General features: G+C 38.5%; 1 protein-coding gene across 8 annotated transcripts in view; it reads right to left on the reverse strand.

Moving 5' to 3' along the window:
* The window catches only part of LOC111602868 (potassium voltage-gated channel protein Shaker), a 152139-nt gene that overhangs the window by 4831 nt on the left and 127104 nt on the right, over positions 1-20204 (reverse strand). For 7 of the 8 annotated variants that reach the window (XM_030224017.1, XM_030224016.1, XM_030224018.1 and 4 more), the window contains 8 exons: positions 16657-16780; positions 16424-16592; positions 16099-16195; positions 13204-13399; positions 12986-13107; positions 12206-12359; positions 11300-11471; positions 437-566 (listed from right to left, as the gene is read on the reverse strand). In XM_030224017.1, the coding sequence (XP_030079877.1) occupies positions 437-566; positions 11300-11471; positions 12206-12359; positions 12986-13107; positions 13204-13399; positions 16099-16195; positions 16424-16592; positions 16657-16780 (1164 nt within the window). Of the gene's footprint in view, positions 1-436; positions 567-7383; positions 7514-11299; positions 11472-12205; positions 12360-12985; positions 13108-13203; positions 13400-16098; positions 16196-16423; positions 16593-16656; positions 16781-20204 lie in introns of all 8 variants that reach the window. The other variant, XM_023320191.2, reaches the window with a different exon arrangement.

Genomic DNA, 20204 nt, shown 5'->3' on the forward strand with positions numbered 1-20204 from the left:
GTATATAGGCGGTGTGAGAATATAAGAAAGGAAACGAAACGGAAATGAAACGAAACGAAACGAAATGAAACGAAACGAATTGGAATGGAACGAAATAGCGCAACGAGTCAAATCAAGTTTAGCAATCGCAAATCAAAACCATAATACATAACGCATAAAGCAAACGAACTCGTAGAGTCTCTTCTTCTTTTGAATTAATAGAGTATTGTGAGGCTTGGTTAGTTTGTGATAAGAAGTAACTAAAAAGCTTGGCTTGGCGAAACAGTTAATAAGTAAATGACAACACTTGAGCGCAATTAGCACGCACGTTAAACGAACGAAAGACTTGTAAGTGTAATGGAAATCATACTCAGAATCGAAAACAAAATCGTAAAGTCGAACATAAACAGAATCGTAATCAGAAAAGTTAGAATTGTAATTGTATAGATTTGCATACGTCATGTCACCATATCCAACGGTGGTCATGGTAACGACTGCCCACCAAAATGCATCGGGTATGGACTTGAAGAAGGAATTTTCGCTTCCAGCTTCCGCAAAATAAACCGCTGATGAGAAGAGTACGACGCCTAAAAAAATTGATGGGAGAAATTGCTTTGCATTGGTTCCGACTCGATAAATTCATAAGCATAAGTAATTGTTGTTTTTTTTTTTGTTTTACTTTATCATATAAATGTTTTTTTTTTTTTAATATATATATTATATTTTTTAACTCAAAAAGATTTGAAATAAAAATAGTTTGTTTATTGGAGATTCGGCTTGGCGTCCGGGCAAGTCCTTGTCTGTGATAAAAAGTCTCAGGCTGGATACGTATGAACGGTCCGGCAGATAATTCTCTCTACATGTGTAACTACAAATGTGTGTGTGTGAGACTGTGTGTGTGAGTGTGTTTGAGTTTTTGTCTGTGTGTGTGTGTGAGTGTCTGTTTGCTCTGTAGAGCGCGCTACACAATGAGTTAACGGAGTGGCTGATGAGCCGGCCAAACAGCGGACAAAACGGAACACAGTTAACAACTGAATCCGGAACCGGAACCGGTGCCGGAACGTTATGACATTCCTAGTTATGGCTGCAACGCCATTGTGTAGCACGCCTTGCAGCTCGTTAGACGCCTATAATAAGAGAAATGTGTGTCAGTGTTGTACGAAAAGAGTTTTGGATTCTATGCAAAAATAAACTGAGCCACGACAGTCCCAAGCAGAAAAGAAACGAGTGGGCAGAACTGTTCAAGAGCAATTAATCAAATTCTGGTTTCCGGTGTGCCAAGCCCCTGGGTCTAGAAATATGGTGATATTGCAGTCAGAAGAGCTCAACGAAAACGACGACGACGACGACGGCGACGACGGCGACGGCCATGACGATGACGATATGAATTTGAGTTCAAATGTTGAATGTTTTATTTGTTTTGTGTATGGCATTCGACTATGGTTGGTTAGTTAATTATTCTGCTTGGGGGACATTTGGGGAAACTGAAGAACAGAACGAGACGAACGAAATGGAAGAGCACGAGAGAGAAAATTGAGGTGCGGAACATGCCAAAAAAGTTCACATAACAAAAGAGCAAACGAAACCAGTTCTGAAAGTAAATTAAAAACCAATCGCGATCAGTCGTTCGACCTGTAAAGACGTGAATTCGAACAGCCTTCGCTTAAGCTCTACTGCTGCAGAGTTCTAAAAATAGAACTTTGCGGTGCATTCTTCAACGCAACAGCAACAAAAACCGCACACGCAGCGTTTTCTTATCGCTTGCTTCCGCGTAACTCAATTGCTTTAATTGCAATTTACGAAATTTCGTCGCTTGGCGCGAGTGCGCCTGCACTCAAAAGCACAATCCGCGATGACATCTAATGTCAATAACCTCGCTACAGCTGTAAAGGTAAATGCAGAAATGCAAGCCCAGCTTAACGTTGTGATGGCAAATAGGCAAGCCTCCATCATGCCAATAAACTCAAAAATAGATATCGCCTCCGTGCAAGGCATCACTAACAACAAAAACACGAAACGTAAACAGCCAAATTCACCAAAAACCATCAAGAAAAGGCTCATCTTCGACGAACCAAGCACCAGCAATGCAGCATTAATATCAGAAAATCGATTTTCACTGCTCGTAGAAGAAGATGAAGACTACAGCGAATCACCTGTAGCTCCAGAAGCCCCAGTATTGACCGACCAGCAAACTACTCCGAAACCTCGTCCGCCCCCCATATGGTGTCCAAACATCAAGTCTGTGGCCCTACTTCAACAGATAATAGATAAAGTAATTGATGCTAAATCATACGTAATTAAGCCAAAGAAGAATAACATAGGTGTATTAACCCAATGCAGTGAGGACTATCGCAGAGTTATAGACCACTTTACTAAGCTGGAATTGGAGTTCCACTGCTACCAGCTTAAGGAGGACAAACCATATAGAGTCGTGTTCAAAGGGCTTCACTCCAGCACTGATACAACACTAATTAAAAAGGAATTGGAAACCAAAGGCCACACAATTACAAATGTGCACAACCCACTGAGCCGTATGGACAAAACACCGCTAAATATATTTTTTGTTGACGTGGCTCAGGCCCCCAACAACAAAGAAATTTTGGACATTCGAGTTGTCTGCAGGCAACGCTGCACAGTGGAACTGCCAAGAAGATACAACGACCTGACACAATGCCATCGCTGTCAAGAATTTGGACACACACAACGCTACTGCCACAAAGCTCCCAGATGTGTGCGTTGCGCCGGGAAACACGCATCCAAAGACTGCACCCGCGAAAAGGACCAGGCACCAACTTGTGTGCACTGTGAGTTACAGCACCCAGCCAACTATAAGGGCTGCCAAGTATACAAGCGGTTGCGCAAATTGCAATCCCCAGCACAAAAAAGGAGTCCCACACAAACACCGTCTACGGGTCCGAGTACTGCTTCCGAAATTACAAGGCCCCGGAGCATTACCCAAGCCACGAGCTTTGCAACGCCTATTAGTGGTGTTTCTTACGCACAGGCCGCTAGAGGTGGACCGTCAAATAAGAATACCACAAGTGACACTTTGTTCACTGAAATGCTTCAGCAACAACAACGTCAGTTTGACGCAATTAATGCCGAGCTCAAAGCGATGCGAGAAGTACAATCCCAACAAGCAACCATGCTAAACAGTTTAATGGCCATCATAACCAAGCTTGCCTACAAATAATGGCTTTACGTGTGGGTATCTGGAACGCCAATGGCCTGAGAAACAAGACTCAGGAACTGGCTGCGTTTCTCTCACAAGAAAACATAGATATAATGTTAATAACAGAAACTCATGAGTGCCCCACTACACAAATTTTCGGATACGAACACTATCAGGCTCATGGTGAAGGAGCAAACTGCTTTGGTGGATCCTCAATCCTCATACGAGCAACAATACCGCATACACCTTTACTGCCAATTTGCAACGCAACAATGCAGGTCTCAGCCATCACCCTGCCTACGTCTATTGGAGCGATCGAAGTTGCGTCAATTTATCTTCCGCCAAACACTGGTCTGTGTGATCATCACATGGAACAGGTTCTAGGCCAAAGGTTGAATAAGACCCTCATCGGCGGCGACTGGAATGGATGGCACCCATTTTGGGGAAGCAATAGTGCGAATCGTCGCGGAGAAGTCATATTTGAGGCGATTCAAAACTTACAATTCAGCATATTGGCGACTGGAGCCCCCACCCGTTACCCAATTAATGGACACAGGCCCTCGGCAATCGACTTCGCTGTCTACAAAGGCATCTGTGACCGGCAATTGACCATTGAAGAATCCTTGGACCTATCCTCTGACCACCTGCCACTAATAGTCACAATCCACGCGCAGCCACAGCCCTTGCCCATTAGGAAACAACTACTGCCAGCAGGATCAGATTTAGGAGTCTTTAGGCGCGAGCTCCATTACTCTTTGCACATAGAAATGGAACTTAACACTCCTGAAGACGTGGACTACGCAGCAAACAAACTGCAGGAAGAAATAGTCAAAGCTGCGCACCAAGCCGCCCCACCATCTTGCCAAACAAGACAACAGTCTCCGTACAACATCCCCCTCACCTTGGAGGCCCAACACCTACTAATACACAAAAGATGGGCCAGGAGACGCTGGTTAAGATTACGCACGCCTGATGCCAAATCCATGTACAACGAAGCCACGAGGCATCTTAAAGCTGCTCTCGCCCTGCTTCAAAAGAGGTGTATCAGCGATGCGCTGGTACGAGCTGAATCGCCCACTGACGCAGAGTTTCAATTATGGAAATTTACAAGAAAGCTCAAACGGCAGCCAATACGACGTCATCCCATTCGGAGCATTTCTGGTTCCTGGCACATTGGAGACGAAGCTCAAGCTGAGGCTTTTGCAAACCACCTTCAAGACCAATTCACGCCGGTGATTACCGCAGAGGCCTCAGAAATCGAAGCAACAGAAGACATCGTTCTCTCGCCCCTCCCAGCTGAAGACCAGATAACTGGATGTACAAAAGAAGAGGTTCTTGAACACATCAGAAGAGTGAAGGCAAAAAAATCCCCTGGATATGATCTAATAAACGGCAGAGTCCTTAGAGCACTGCCTGACTCCACCATAGACTACATAACTATGGTGTACAACGCCATGCTCCGCATCCGGCACTTTCCAGCCTGCTGGAAGCGCGCCGTGATTGTGATGATTCCTAAGCCTGGCAAACCCGTGGGAGAAATTGAGTCGTACAGACCAATTAGCCTGTTGCCAGTACTCTCCAAAATATTCGAAAGAATATTTCTGGAACGAGTACTGACACATCTGGGACGCCAGGAGGCCATTCCAAACCATCAGTTTGGCTTCAGGAGACAGCATGGAACACCGGAACAGGTTCACAGAGTTGTGCACCATATCCTTGGAGCCTTTGAAGAAAAGATGTACTGCTCTGCCGTCTTTTTAGACATCAAACAGGCGTTTGATCGAGTTTGGCACCTGGGACTGCTGCAGAAAGTGAGGACCACCCTTCCAGCCCCATTTTTCGCGTTGCTATCCTCATACCTTATTGGAAGAACCTTCCAAGTGTCAAGGGGGCAAACAGTATCCTTGACTAGACCAATTATGGCTGGAGTACCACAGGGTAGTGTTCTAGGCCCAACACTTTATACTTTATTCACAGGAGATATGCCAACTCCCGAGCCAAATATAGGAAGTACAGATGCAGTACTCATAGCGACCTATGCAGATGACACCGCCATCTTATCACGTCACGTATCTGCGCAAGAAGCTTCAGACTCACTACAAAAATATCTGGACTCTTTCGGACGCTGGGCAAAACGGTGGTGTATCACCATTAATGCACAAAAGTCTGTACATACTACCTTCGCCACTAGAAGAGGAGATTGCCCAAGCGTTGCATTGGGGCCCACTATTCCCAAAGCCTCAAAAGTAAAGTACCTTGGTATCACTCTTGACAGAAGGCTGACTTTTAAAGCGCACATAAGTCAAGTAACCTCAAAATGCAAAAGCAAGCTAAAAACCCTCGACTGGATGCTGAGAGCTTCAAGCAAGTTGTCTTACAGCAGCAAGGCCGCCATCTACAAGGCAATAGTTGTCCCAACCTTCGTATATGGTATCTCTCTATGGGGCTCCTCGGCGAAGACTACAAGGAACAAAATTCAGACCCTGCAGAATAAAGCACTACGCAGATGGACTGGAGCCAGCTGGTTTGTAAGAAACTCAGTCTTACATAGGGATTTAGCAATTCCCACAGTTGCTGAACTCATTGGGCGACACAGTTCAAGATACGCGGACAGACTTGCAGCGCATCCTAACCATCTCGCAAGCAACCTGGCTATAAACAACAATAGGCGAAGACTGAAGAGATTGCATCCTCTAGACAATATTAGAACTAATTAAGATAGTAGCTACAAGTGCAGAATAATTGGCATATCTGCCCTCCCATTAGTTAAGGTTTAGAGCTAAATGCGCTATAGAGTCTAAGACAATAAGCTGCAACAAAATAAAGAAATAAAAACGAAAAAAAAAAAAAAAAAAAAAAAAAAAAAAAAAAAAAAAAAAAAATTAAAAACCAAAAAAAATACCAGAAAATAAATTAAGAAAATAATGCAAAAAAAAAAAAAACAATAAAAGAAAGTTAAAATAAAATATATGGAAATAGTGATTGGTTAATGAGATCGTTATATAGACCAAATAAACGACGAGGACAAAGTGAAAGGGAAAGAGAGCGCAACATAGAGAGAGAGAGGAAGAGAGCGCGCGAGAGAGCGAGAAGGAGCATGGATTACAACGAGCGATTACAACAACAAAATACGACAAGGAACAGAAATAAGGCTATACAAGGCACAGATAATACAAGAAGACACAGTTATGGATACACAGAGAGTATAGTTATAGTTAAAGAATTGTTGTACATATAAATATATATATATATATTTATATATATATATATATATATGTATATAAATATATAAATATATATATATATATATATATATATATATATATATATATATATATATATATACATATATATATAATGTAAATAGTAGTAGGTAAGACATACATATTAAGGTATTTATATACATATTTGCACAGGAAGAATATGGCGGACTGAAAATATGCCTAGTCGTAATTTTAAGAACTCTCCATATCAGAGAATTAGGTCTGAGATGAGAAAGATAGAGGGATGAATGAAATTTTGATTTGGTAAAAATTAAAGACATGAAACAATAGAAAAGAGAGAATATGAAACTGTATGACAGAACTCCCTTATGCGAGAGAGAGAGAGAGAGATGTGAAAAACTATTAGGATATTGACATGAACTTGAAATACTCAGAAATGTATTTAAATGGCGGACAATGGCTTTGTAAAGCTTAACTGTAACTTTGATATGGCTTAGAAATATATATTGATTGACAGAGGTAGAGATAGAGACAGAGAAAGAGAGAGATACAAATATTTGACATGAAGTTGACATACAGTCTTTCATATATTTTCATTTGATCAGGATTAACTAAACGGACATAACATGATTAGAGAGAGAGAGAGGGAGAGCGAGAGAGAGAGAGAGAGACAGCAAATTGATTATTGAATAGGGACAGAAACAATTATATAATATAAATAAAGAAATTATGACAGAAAAGACAGAAAGAGAGAGCGAGAGAGAGAGAGAAAAAGAGCTTGAGGTAGAAAGAGAGAGATTTAAATGAGAGAAAGAGATAGAGAGAGACCGCTAGAGTAGTTTTAGCATTATATTACATGGAGCAGTTAATATCTTGGTTAGTTGAGTAGACACACAAATAAGGCAGCGCAGTTGTTATTAGAATTGGTATTTTTGGTTGGTATTTTGTTGTTGCTGTTGTTGTTGTTATCAGTTTGGATTGGATGTAGATGTAAGTTGTAAGTTGTACCTCATATCACCATATCCCACCGTAGTCATGGTCACCACGGCCCACCAGAATCCGTCGGGTATGGACTTGAAAAAGGAACTTTCGCTGCCAGCCTCCGCGAAATAAACGGCCGATGAGAATAGTACAACGCCTGGGCGCAATTTCAAACAGAGATCAGCGATAGATTAGTTTCAGTTTCATTAAATATTTTATATATATATACACATATATGTTGAGTGGAATATAAACAAAAATAATAATAATAAAATAATAATAATAAGGAATAGAGAGAGAGAGAGATAGAAAGGTATAGACAGACAGTGACAGAGAGAGAGAGAGAGAGTGAGAGAGAGAGTTTATTTCAGTTAGTTTTCTGCTTGGGTCTGAGCTCGTTTTCACCTGCTGGGGAACTGTTTAAGAGATCAATATCAACATATATACATATATGGATGAGAGGAGCCCCGAAAGCTGCTCATTGTAGTGTACAGTATGTATAGAGTGCTCGTCAGTCGACTATGAGCGACTACGAGTTAAAGATGCTGATTAAAAAGAGTTCTAGTATTTTATGTATGTGTGTTTATCTGATTATGGTTTGAGTTTTCTTTTACTGGTATATATATTAATATATAATAATAATAATATATATCATAATATATATATAGAGATAGTATTTGGCTTTGATATTAATCTGTGCAGAAACTATAAAAAGGTGTTACAAAAAGATATTGCAAGTGAAGTAGAATGTTAAAAACAAACTGTGTAGATCACTTTGTTCTTGGGCAAGTAAGTATGTCTGTGTATGTCGGCTGTTTCGGGTTATATAGATAGATAAATGTGTGTGTGGGAGCGTATGTGTGTGTGGGAGTGTGTGTTTTACATAAATAGATCGCAAAATATTACAAATCGAAAAAATAGGGAAATGCTCAGAACGAAAGTCTTCGGCTCAGACCGAAGGTGCAGTGCACAAATGTTGAGACCCAAGCGCAACTCTACGATTTGGCCAACATTTGTGTAGTTTATTGGCTGATCAGCTCAAAAGGCAAACGACAAGTTATCGATCTATCGATGAATCGATTTGCTTGGCCTTATTTTGCTTTGTTTAATGTTAGGTTAGTAATGCTTCTAGATTGTTGCAACTAACTATAGTATCTAGTATATTATGACATTATTTAGTAATCTTTTGGTATTTTTTTGTTGTTGTCGCTATTTTCATAATTGTAGAGTTTAACAGAGAAACTAGCTAGATAGGTACTTTGTACAATACGAAATACATACGATATTTGTAAATATATTAGTTAATATGAGATATATATATAAATATATAAGTATATATGTTAGATATATACTACACTACGGCAAGGCAAATGATATACGAAATGAAAGAATAAAGTAAATACAGAGAATATGTCGTTTCAATGCATATCAATTTGGCCGCATCGTCGGTGAAGAAATATCTCTCCATGAGCGCTCTAGAATTTCCGTTCTTTTGTGAGTTCTGTAAAGTTATTCTAAACTAGGTAATTATATATGTATTTGTATGTAGGTATTATTAGAGATGCACAGCAGGCGCTAGTACTTAACCAACTATCCTGCCATTTTAGTTTAGCCATAAAAAATCAACGCAACTATAGAAACAAAAATAATAAAATATGTTAAACGAAACGATATTCGAACACAGACAAAACTCAACTCGAACGCAAACTGAGAGACCTCTGCTTGAGATAATCTTGGTTTTTTGTTTTCATATTTATCATAGTTAAGTAGTAGGCGATATACTATATATATCATATATACATATTTAATGGTAAGTATTAATTAGTCAACGGATACAACAACAAACTATAAAACTAAATGAAAGCCAAAGAAACGACATCAAAAACAACGTAGATGAAGTTACGTTTACAAATACGATAACGAGTACGGTTACGGTTACGATTACGATTACTATTACGAGTACGATTACGAGTACGGTTACGGTTACGGTTACGGTTACGGTTAACAACTTGATTATGTTAAAACGTGAACAACAATACAAAATATATATATGTATATAGGTAAAGTATATGTTATAAAAAATATTGTTTTATTTTTCGAAAACTCTCATTTGAATTCAAATCAGAATTCTAGTATTTATCTAGTATTTGTCTAGTATTTTTCTAGCATTTTTATTTTGTGTCATCTTGGACAATTCGACGCAAAGAAGCTTGCCAATTTTAAGGCATTTCGTGCGCAGTTTGTGCAGAAAACAAGGACAAGAAGTAAAATATATGACAGTTTTGTTGATGGGTAAATAAAGCAGGTATCGATAAATATAATACAGATGATACATAGTTATCGATGGACGTGGCGATGGAAATGGAGTTAAATTGAGCCTTACACTGCAACAAAATACGTAGGAACCTTAAAATTGCCAACGACTTAAGCGATTGGGGCGTTCATATAAAAACCATAAAAATCGTGTTTTTACACTGTCAAAGTATATCAGGAGTAATAGACTAAAATTCGAGTACATTGACATTAGATTTGTTTTCTAGCCAAAAGACGATGTAAAAGGATGTTATAGTTGGCATACATACATATACGTAGGTATGTATGTGTGCATGTATCGATTTTACTGTTACGTTTACTGATACCAATACTGTTATCGACTAGCTAAAAGCTGTTCCGGGCCCAAAAACCAAAAAGTTAATGAAATCAAGAAATATATATAAAAATAAATGGAAACAGAGAATCGGGGTTTTTCGTTTGTTGTGGTTACTAATACTTAAGCTAATTAGTAGACGACAATATTATATAGTATATATATAGATATAATCGCAGCGGGTAATTACACATACATCATATATCTCGCTGTTAATATATAGGTATCACGCTCTAGAGGCGCCTAAGTGTATGCTGCATCTGGTATTTAACTATATAAGCTACGCGTATTATGTAACTAAGTAGTTGGGTTTCGTATAGTATAGTATAGTTTAGTTTAGTTTAGTTTAGTTAGGTATATAAATAGTATAAATCGTATATTGTATAGGCATGTTTAATTCATGATGGTATTTTCATGTATACGTAAGCTATACTGTAATTGTTAGGCAGTAATTAGCATTAACTAGAGTTGTAGAGTATATATTACTTTAATGTATTGTTTACTTTAGTTTAGCTTGTATTGAATCGTAGAGCACGTATATACACTTTGTATATATGCATGGATAATTCATCTTATATATCCTAGGCAAAAGTATTTGGGAATTCACTCAAAAATACTGACAGACAGAAAAGATCATTCGATTGAAAGATGATCTTCAATGCGATCTGGAGCTCTGGGGAGTTTTTTGTTTTTGGTTTGGTTTCGGTTTTGGATAATTGAAATGACAAATGAAAATTGTTAAAAAGCATATAAATTGGCTTAGTATATAATACGTTCGATATAAAATCGAATAGTTTGCTTCTTTTTGTATTTTATGTGTGTATTGGTATATTTGGTATTTTCGTGTTTTAAACAAATGGTGAGGAGTTCAAAATGTGCTGGCTGTTTGTAATGTACTTAGATTATATATATAATGTATATAATTAAAATATTACTGTAGCTGGTATTTTGTTGGTATATTTAGTATTTTTAGCAGGACTTTGTTTAATATTTTCCTATAACGTTGTGGTATTCCTAAGCGGTAAATAGGTCGGGACTGAGTTGTTTAAGGAGTGGGTTTGTTAGAGTACAGGTCGCTTGTCGTAAAGGTCGTTGTTTAGTATCAAAAAAATAGTAGATTCATAAGATTGTTTTTTTTTTTCTTTTTTGTTGTTGTAAGTAAGCAGTTAGGTGTAAAATATATGTATATAAAGTATGTGTGCGCGTGTGTATAAGTGTGTGTGAGTGTGTTTAGTTGCTGTTGTTTGTTGGTTGTTGTTTGTAATTGGTTTGTTGGCTGTTTTGTTGTTAACTTACCTATAAATAAGAAAAATATAAGTAAACCTAATTCCCGCATTGAGGCTTTCAGAGTTCGTCCTAATATTTGTAAACCCTTCGAATGCCTAGATAACTTAAATATTCGAAATACTCGAACTAATCGTATCACTCGTAATATTGCCAAGGACATAGCCTGATTCGATGACTTGTCCTAAAAATTTATAATTATTTATAGATTTGTAGATTGAGATGTATGCAACAGGTTTTTGTAAGTTCATAAAGATAGGAATGTATATAAATATATATATATATATATATATATATATGTATACACAGAATGTATATATATATATATAGGTATGCGAGTGTGAGAGAGAGTGTGCCACGAGTTTGTCACTTCGATTTGTGTCTCGAGTATTTGATTTTAGTTTAGAGTTAGTTAGTAATTAATATACAACAATGATTCGTACTGTAATACGATATTGCAAGAGCACTAGGATAGGCGTTTATAGGTAAGTAGTATATATATCAAGTATATTACGTAGGCAGAAGCATTGCTATCAAATCATAAGCTGATTATATATGTATGTATGTATATGTATATGTAATTGTTTATGTATTTGTTCAATGTTTCTCGCAGTTGAGCACATTCATATGGTAAATATAGAATTTCAAAAGAGAAATCATAAATTTCAAAGCAGGCAATTCGTTTATTACTTATTAGCAAACCAAAAGAGATTAGTTTCAGAATTTTTTTTTAAAGAGATTCTTGTTCTCTTCATTTTCTTTTAGAAACACAAAAATATTAAACATAAAACAAATTTAAATTTGTTCTCTTTTTTTAATATGTACATTGTACATGTTTTGTTGTGTGTGTGTGGGTGTGTGCGAGTCTGTGAGCGTGTGATTTAGCTTTACAGTTTTGGCCAAACAAAAATCTCATACCTGTGGACTGACTGGCGCTTTTGGAAGATTCAACGTATCCTCCTCTTCGGCAACGACAGTCGCTAGTGTTATAAAGTACGGAATGATGGCGATTATGTCGATAACATTCATGACATCCCTGCAGAAATTTAATTTGTTCGGACATGCGAGGAACCTGCGCGGTCGCAACACAAAAAATAAACAAAACAGAAAAAAAGTAAATTGTAACAACGCGATGTGACAGAGACGTCAAAGAAATACAAATACACAGAGAGACAGAGCGAGAGAGAACGAGAAAGAAAGAGAGGGAGAGAGAGAGAGAGAAAGAGACAGTGAGAGCGAGAGACAAACATAGTATGATTCAGAGTAATACAGTGTGGAAAAGAAGAAGCAAAAAAAGAAAACGTACAAATATATTACATATATATATCAAGATGTTCTATCCATTGTATGAAAGTTCATTAAGATCTAACTAGATATTACAATAAATAAATCAAAAGTAATTTAGCCGAACTTAACGATCTTATAGTTGATATCCTTTAGCCGTTAAGCACTTTTTTTCCACAGACTCTCTTTAAGTCTTTGATCCGACAACTCTTGGCTTACAGCTCTAAAGTAAGTCGTTCGTAAAGTTGGTTATCTTACTACTCTAATTTAGATAAAACAATAATATATGATTCAAGAATTAAGATGCAGATGCCCAGCTATAGCCCCCATTGAGTTGGTGACAACCCCGCAACGATTCTACGTCTTACAAACTGAGTTAGGGATAAGTTAAGGTTCTTTAATGTTCATTCATACCTGACAGTTAGTTCAAATGTAAACCAAATAATACATAACGTTTCTATAAGGAAGAAAGGATCTGTGATGTCAGGCACCTCGTCTTCCTCGATTTTTGTGCCATTTGTTGTTGTATTGAACACCTGCAAAGCAAATGGGATCAAAGCATATGAATTTCGATTGCAGCTCCATGTGGACATTGGACTTAGTTTTGGATGCCGCGCGCGTCTCGTACGTACCTTGTAATGCTTAAATTCGGGTAATGTTTCTAGACAAAATATAACAATTGATAGCAATATAACAAATACACTAATTATGGCTACAACTCTGGCGGCTTGCGAGCTCTCTGGGTACTCAAAGAGCAGCCAGACTTTTCTTTGTTTCTCATTATCCGGTAATGGTCTTTCTTCCTCTTTAATAAAGCCTTCATCCTCTCTGCATTGAAAGAATAAATAGAAGATTAATTGTTGTTAGCAATACTCATATATGTGTATATATTTGTGTATGTGTTTGCGTGTGTGTGGGCGTGTGTGTGTGTGTAAAAGCTTTTCATTTAGACTGGTCTTTGTGTTGGCCCTAGGCAGCGTTTTGGTTTGGCAGCCAATTGGGGAGCTCTACAATTACAGTGCGCTAATTAAAATGAATCGCTTATCGTTTATCGCTTATCGATAAGTCGCAAAATCAATAACATAAGCGGTTCAAGCTTAAGTTGAAATGATAATCATGAATTGAGGCTTTGGTTTGATACGGTGCAAGTTATGCCTGCGCTTCATCTTCTGGGTTCTTCCTCTTCATTAGTTTCATCATCTTTGCTCCACTGCTCGCTTGGGGCCGGCCACAGTGCCCCCCTTTATTGCCGTATGAACAAAATTTTAAGCTGGTGGTCAAGTGATTAACAAGTGATTCGACAACGGCCTCGAGCTTTCATACAGTCTCGTTCGTTCTATTGTCATTGTGCTGCTGTCGAGTGTGCGTGCGAGTGTGTGTGTGTATCGGTCTCTCTCTGTGTGTGTATGTGTACGTGTGTGTGTGTATTCCCTTTGTTTAATTCAATTCGCATGAAAGCCACAAAGTATGTAAAACGTTCAATAATTGCCAACAAAAGTCAATTGAAAGGGAAGCCACAGATTGCAATAGACAGCAACAACAGGTGTAATAAAAGTGTGTGTGTGTGTGAGCTGTTTCTCGTTTCATAAATTGTTCTTAATATGAACACATATTGTGGCTATTACTGTGCCATTCAAATGGCTGACCTCCAGCAAGAGGACTAAAGAAAGAACTTTGTGATTTAAATACATTTGTTTTCCTTCCTTGCAAACAAACTACTGTGAAATATTGGCAATAAAAGTTTACACAAGTTTCTAAAAGGCAAAGAGCAAGTAAGCAAAAATAACAGGTGTGTCACACTTCTCCAATATGGACCCTCTATGTGATATATTTCATTTAGTATAATTTATATTCGAATCCACTTTTCATAGCATTGTGAAACGCCCTCTGTCATTTCTAACGTTTCACTTCCATGTTTCATTTCCAATGTTTCTTATATTTCAAATAGCACGTTTCATAATATCATATCATTATATCATTACTTTGGAGTTTCGTAACTTTGGCTTTGTTTAACAAACCATTTAACCACTGATAGTTGCTTCTTGTTGAGTTTGGCTTGACTTTGCATTAAGTTTAGACTTACGCCAGAGACACGCTTTCAAGTTGTTGAAATTGGTTCTGTTCGTCAAACTTATCATGCACTCGCTCATTTTATGGCGTACATAATGATGAGGCCCTTAAGCAGAATTGTCGCATTTGAAGTGAGGATAATCCCCAAGCTTATCTCGAAACACGCAGAGAAAATTACTTTTTAGTGTGTTTTATGTACTGTTCGAGTCGATATGCTCCGTTTGTCGCTGATAGTGACGTTTTTAGGAAATTTGTGGTTACGTCAGCTATGGCAGCCACATTGCGAAAATAATATTTGAGCACTAAAGTCATAAAAAGTTCTATCCAATTGAGCTCGATTCATTGATATTTATAATATATTTATTTGCTTTATAATGGTTCAAGCTTAGATAACTCAACTAAAATTTGTCATTTGCCATTTTTCATGTTCCATTGCCATGTTCCGCATAAGAAAGACACTACATTTCATTTGCCATACTTCAAATACCACGTTTCATGTTTCATATGGCAACATATGCCATGATTTATATGACATATACCACACGCTCAGTAGCATTTGATATGCCAATGTGCAACGCTTACAAGCGACATTAATAGATCAGATAATCACTAGGGACTTACTTACATTATAGCCATATTAAATTGCATATTTATTTAATAAAGTTTGTGTGCACAGGTGCAAAGTGGAGGGAAAACTTGAATTGAAATACTTAACTAATCGGATTATTCGTGTGTCAAATACTGTTGCAGCTTCTACTAAATGCAATATACTGTGCAATATGTTGAATTGTGGTTTCGTCTGTTTGTGTGTGTAGTTGGTTGTCTTGTGTGTCAGGTATCTACGTGCCGTGTTGCATGCCTTGTGGGAGAGGAACTCGGTTAAACAATCAGCTGCCGCCAATAAGCAAAGCCAATTCGCTATTTGCTGCACTTGAGTTTAAAAAAAGATTCTTTTGTTTTTGTTCTGGTTTTTTTAGCTGTGTATAAAACAAGTGGGAAAGCTTCAGAAGAGACTGCCCGACTAAAAGATACTTGGCTGCCATTGGAAATTCAATTTATCGACATAAAATACAATTTCAATAAAAATTTTAGGTAAAAGATTTTTCAAGTTTTTAGACAAAAAAAAAAAAAAAAGAAAAACAAAAAATAAAAAATAAATAAATAAAATTTTTAATTTTTAGTTTAATTTTAATTTAAATAAAATAGATATGATTAATTTTTACTAGATTAGTTTTGTATCTCTTGAGAACCATGATTTTTGTTATTTCATAATGGCAAACAGAAAGCTACGATTTTTTAGAACTTCAGCTAGTCCCGGATATTTTTCAGTCGGGCATTCGCAACGAAAGCATATTTACTTGTTTCGTTTTATTTCGATATATTGTTTTGGAATTTTTGTTCAGTTTTGTTTTTGTTTTTGATATTTTTTCGGGAGATTTGTGGGGCAACAGGCTTACCTGAATTTATTAATTGCTTGATCACCTAATTCATAAAATTTTATTTCTTCACTAAATACGTCTAAAGGGACATTGACCGGTCTCCGTAGTCGGCCACCTGTGAAGTAAAGGCAAGCGAATCGTAATCGTGTGGCAGGTGTATGTGTGTGTGTGTTTTGGATGGGCGTGGCATGTTGTATATAGAGAGTTGTATGTTTATATTGTTCGTATTGGTATGCGGTATGTGGGAGAAGAGAAGAGTAAAAGTGAAAAGACATTAGAAAATTGTTCGCGAAGAGTGAATGGCACTTCACTTGGCATTCCATTTGTATGGCTGACTACTTACCACTCTGATAATAGTATAAAATCGCATCGAAGCTCGGACGACTACGGTCAAAAAAATATTCATTTCTAAGCGGGTCAAAGTACCGTAATCTTCGAGCTGGATCCCCAAGCAGTGTGTCCGGGAATTGATTTAGCGTACGCAGTTGTGTTTCAAACCTTAACCCGCTTACCTGGAATTCAAGCAATTAAGATTGTAATGTGTAAGCATATGCCTCGGGCCATTCGGGCTCTTACATTTATAACGACTCTCTCGCAGAAATCATGATCGTGAGGAATGGGTTCAAAGTGTTGTGGTCCGCCACCAAAGCCATGACCAGCCCCCCCTTCTTCGTCTTGACTGCTCAATTTGGGCAAAGACCTGTTGATGAAACAAAACCAAATAACTAAATTAGATATCTTAAAAAAACGAGAAAGTTCCATTAAGTATTAAATATACGCCAAAGATCTAAACAGTTCAGGCAACTTTGGCTTAGGTAGAATTTAGTTTAAAGTTCACTTAATTCTCTGGAAGTAGCATTCAGAGAGATAGACAACGTACATACCCAATACAATAAATGAGAAGGTGAGAGAGTTCATAAGAGGTCGGGATCGAAAAAGAGAGTGAGAGAGCGAGAGAGAGGCAAAGAGATAAAGGAAAAGAGGACTACATTAAATGAATAAGAGAGAGAGAGAGAGAGTCCCGCTCTCAATTCAGGAAAAGAGAGGAAAAGATAAAGATAGAAAGAGAAAGTGAGAGAAAGAAAGGGAAGTATGTAGAGTATTGAGACAGATGAAGACAAATGGAAGGAGAGAAAGATAGAGAATGCCTAAGGGAGAGATAAAAGGAGAAGGGCAAAAGAAAGAGGTGGTATATGGGAGAGAGAAAGCTATATAGAGGGGACAGGCATAAGTCAGAGAGAGGGGGAGAGAAAAAGTGAGAAGAGGGTAATAGACAAAAAAAAGATACGAAGACAGAGAAAAAGGAAGAGCAAGAGATCCATCTTCACTTTTTTTGTATATTTATATCTTAATTTCTGTCTTGATTCTTTTTGATAGAAATATACTGAAAAAGAGTGAGAGAGATAGAGAACTGAAAGCGGAGTATACAGAGAGCATAATTAAAGTACAGAAGATTAATTGAATTTAACTAAACAGCAGAGCCAGTAGATTCATTCATTCATTCAGAATGTTTGACCAAAAGAGAAAAGTCAAGGAGAAACTCGTCTATTTCTCCTGTTGCCGGCAGATGAAGAAGATGTCATTAGATAGCACCAACCAAGTGCTATTTGTATGGAATACAATTCTGTTGCCTGAGCCATAGGTCTTAGCTCATTTTTGCAGTTGTCGCTGCCGTCGCTGCGCCCCAATTAAAGATACTTTTTCCGCCATCTGCTGCTAAGCCAAACCAAAAGTCGGATGTAACGCGCAGTGGGAACCTGTCGGATTTATTTGACTATAGAAAGGCAAATAAATGTTTAGGAGTCGGGCGCGCTCTTAGCCAGCTAAGACTCGAGCTGGGCTAAGACTCTCACTGCTAGCTGCTACGGGCGACAGCTGGAAGCTGCGGCTTAAAAAGTATTTACAAGTGCTTAAGTCACAAGGAATTCACAGATATTTGTCATGAAATGAGCCAATTGGATTATGTATTTAAATTTGCTTGGAAGCCCACAGCAAATCGAAATGCGAAACAGAATCTGAAGCTGATGCTGATGCTGAGATCCGAATCTGAAGCACTTTGACAATCGTCTGCATTTGTCACACATTTTTGCGCAAATATTTCGTATGCTTATTCGGAGGCTTTGCCCCTATTTGTCAACTCAATCTATTAAAACGAACTGTCATAAATTGGAATTTGTTTTGAGTGAATTTCGTATGCAGAATGAAATATGCACGAGATGCATTATGCAGCAATCACATCAAATGCTGAGCTGTAATTGATATTTGATGTTTGATATTTGATATTTGATATTTACTATTTAGTTGTTATTCATTTGGCTTAGCCTTTGGCTTTTGGGCCTTGCAGTGTGGCAAGCCGCACCCGCAGTCGCATGTGGCAGTGGCAGTGGCAGGGGCAGGGGCAGTGGCATACCGGGCCCATTGAGAACCATTTAATGCGCATTCAACTGGCGGCAAATTGCAATACTTTTTGGCCCAATGCCCTGCCACACGCCACATGCCACACACAGACATAGCTCTGCCTCCTGCACTTGGTGTTGTTCTTCTTCTCCTTGTTGGGCTTGAGCCCGCGGCAGCACAGGAAGGCAATAAATGTTTACACATGTAATTGAAATTGTATTACAATCCACATAGATATGCCCACTCACTTCATATATATATATATATATATATATATGGGGAGAGAGAGAGTGAGAGGCGCTGCTGCAGCTATAGTAAAAGGCGTTGCATATGAGGAGGCGCCACGGCTGGCAAAGTGCCCAAAATGGCAGCCAAAAGAATTTTATGCAGCCTTTCGCCCTTATCGCTGATGTTGCCAACAACGTGCAGCACTTTTCCCCGTTATTTTTGCTTTTTTCCCGCTGCGGGGGCCAGGCCCTGGCAACCTTTTGATACCCTGCACACATGAGAAGGTTTATCAAATTGAAAATTGAAATTACAAGTACTTTACGATAGTTGAACACTTCTTAAGGCGACTGAACAGATATGTCAAGCAGAAGCTAGACATGAAAGCGAAGGCAGGAACTCAATAAATTGTATCTATTTAATATGATATAGCAGATTCTTGTATAGCAAGAAGTTTTAGTAAGATACCAGAAGACTTTTAACTCATATTGTTGAGCTATTCGTGCCATAAGCTGAATGATCAAGTGGCTCGATGCTGATAAGAATCGACTGAAAAGGTAAAGGCATGAATTAAATGCCAAACCATTGTCAGCTTTATATAGCATAAGCTGATCTAATGGGAACGAAAGCTAGGGCAAGGGGAATGGTTAACATAGAGACAGCTAATTGGAGCTGGTCAACATGTAGGTTGGTATTCGTGCAGGATATGTGGCAGTCGTGGCAGATGCCACCTCGCTTTCTGCTCAATTTTTGGCCGTCGAAGCGTTGCTGCATGGCATGTTGCCTACTTTTTGGCACCCGGGGCATTTAATTAAGCGTGTAAGTGCACGGTTGGTGGTCCGAAAGAGGAGCAGAAAAGAACGACAGCTCGCCAGGCCAGCCAGCAATCTAGTAAAGCACCTGCCACGCCTCACGCCCAACGCCCACGAAGCCTGCTGGATGGCTTAATATTTTGGCCACATAATTGCATATTTGATGACTCGCATAGATACAGAGCGCCGCTCGCCACAGCCAGTGGATGTGGGCGTGGGTGTGAGGCAACGAAATGCAATTCTGCATAATTGAGATGCCAACTGAGACGAATTGTTGGGCAATAGGCAACGGCAGCGACTAGGCCGACTGACTAGTCGACTGGGCGCGATGTTAACAAACAACTCAGCTTTGAGGTTATGTTGTTTGCGTGTCGCGTTGCGTGTTGCATGTTGCATTGCGCATGACGTCAGCGACATACGTCAAGTGACACACATAGTTAGTTATGTGTGTCTGTATGTTCATGCCGCCTTTTATTTAGCCATAAGCACAATCTGTGCATACGGATAATTAAGCACAGGCGACAGCGGTCAGGCAGACGCACACACACACACACACACACACACGCATACTGATGCACACACACAGCTTAAATGTCAACAAACAATTGAAGTTTTATGCAAAACGCCAACACAAAACTGTGCCTGTGTGTGTGTGTGTGTGTGTGCTCAGGTTGAATATTCATTCACACA

Source organism: Drosophila hydei, unplaced genomic scaffold (assembly GCF_003285905.1).
Source record: "Drosophila hydei strain 15085-1641.00,03,60 unplaced genomic scaffold, DhydRS2 tig00000333-arrow-arrow-pilon, whole genome shotgun sequence".
Lineage (NCBI taxonomy): Eukaryota > Metazoa > Arthropoda > Insecta > Diptera > Drosophilidae > Drosophila > Drosophila hydei.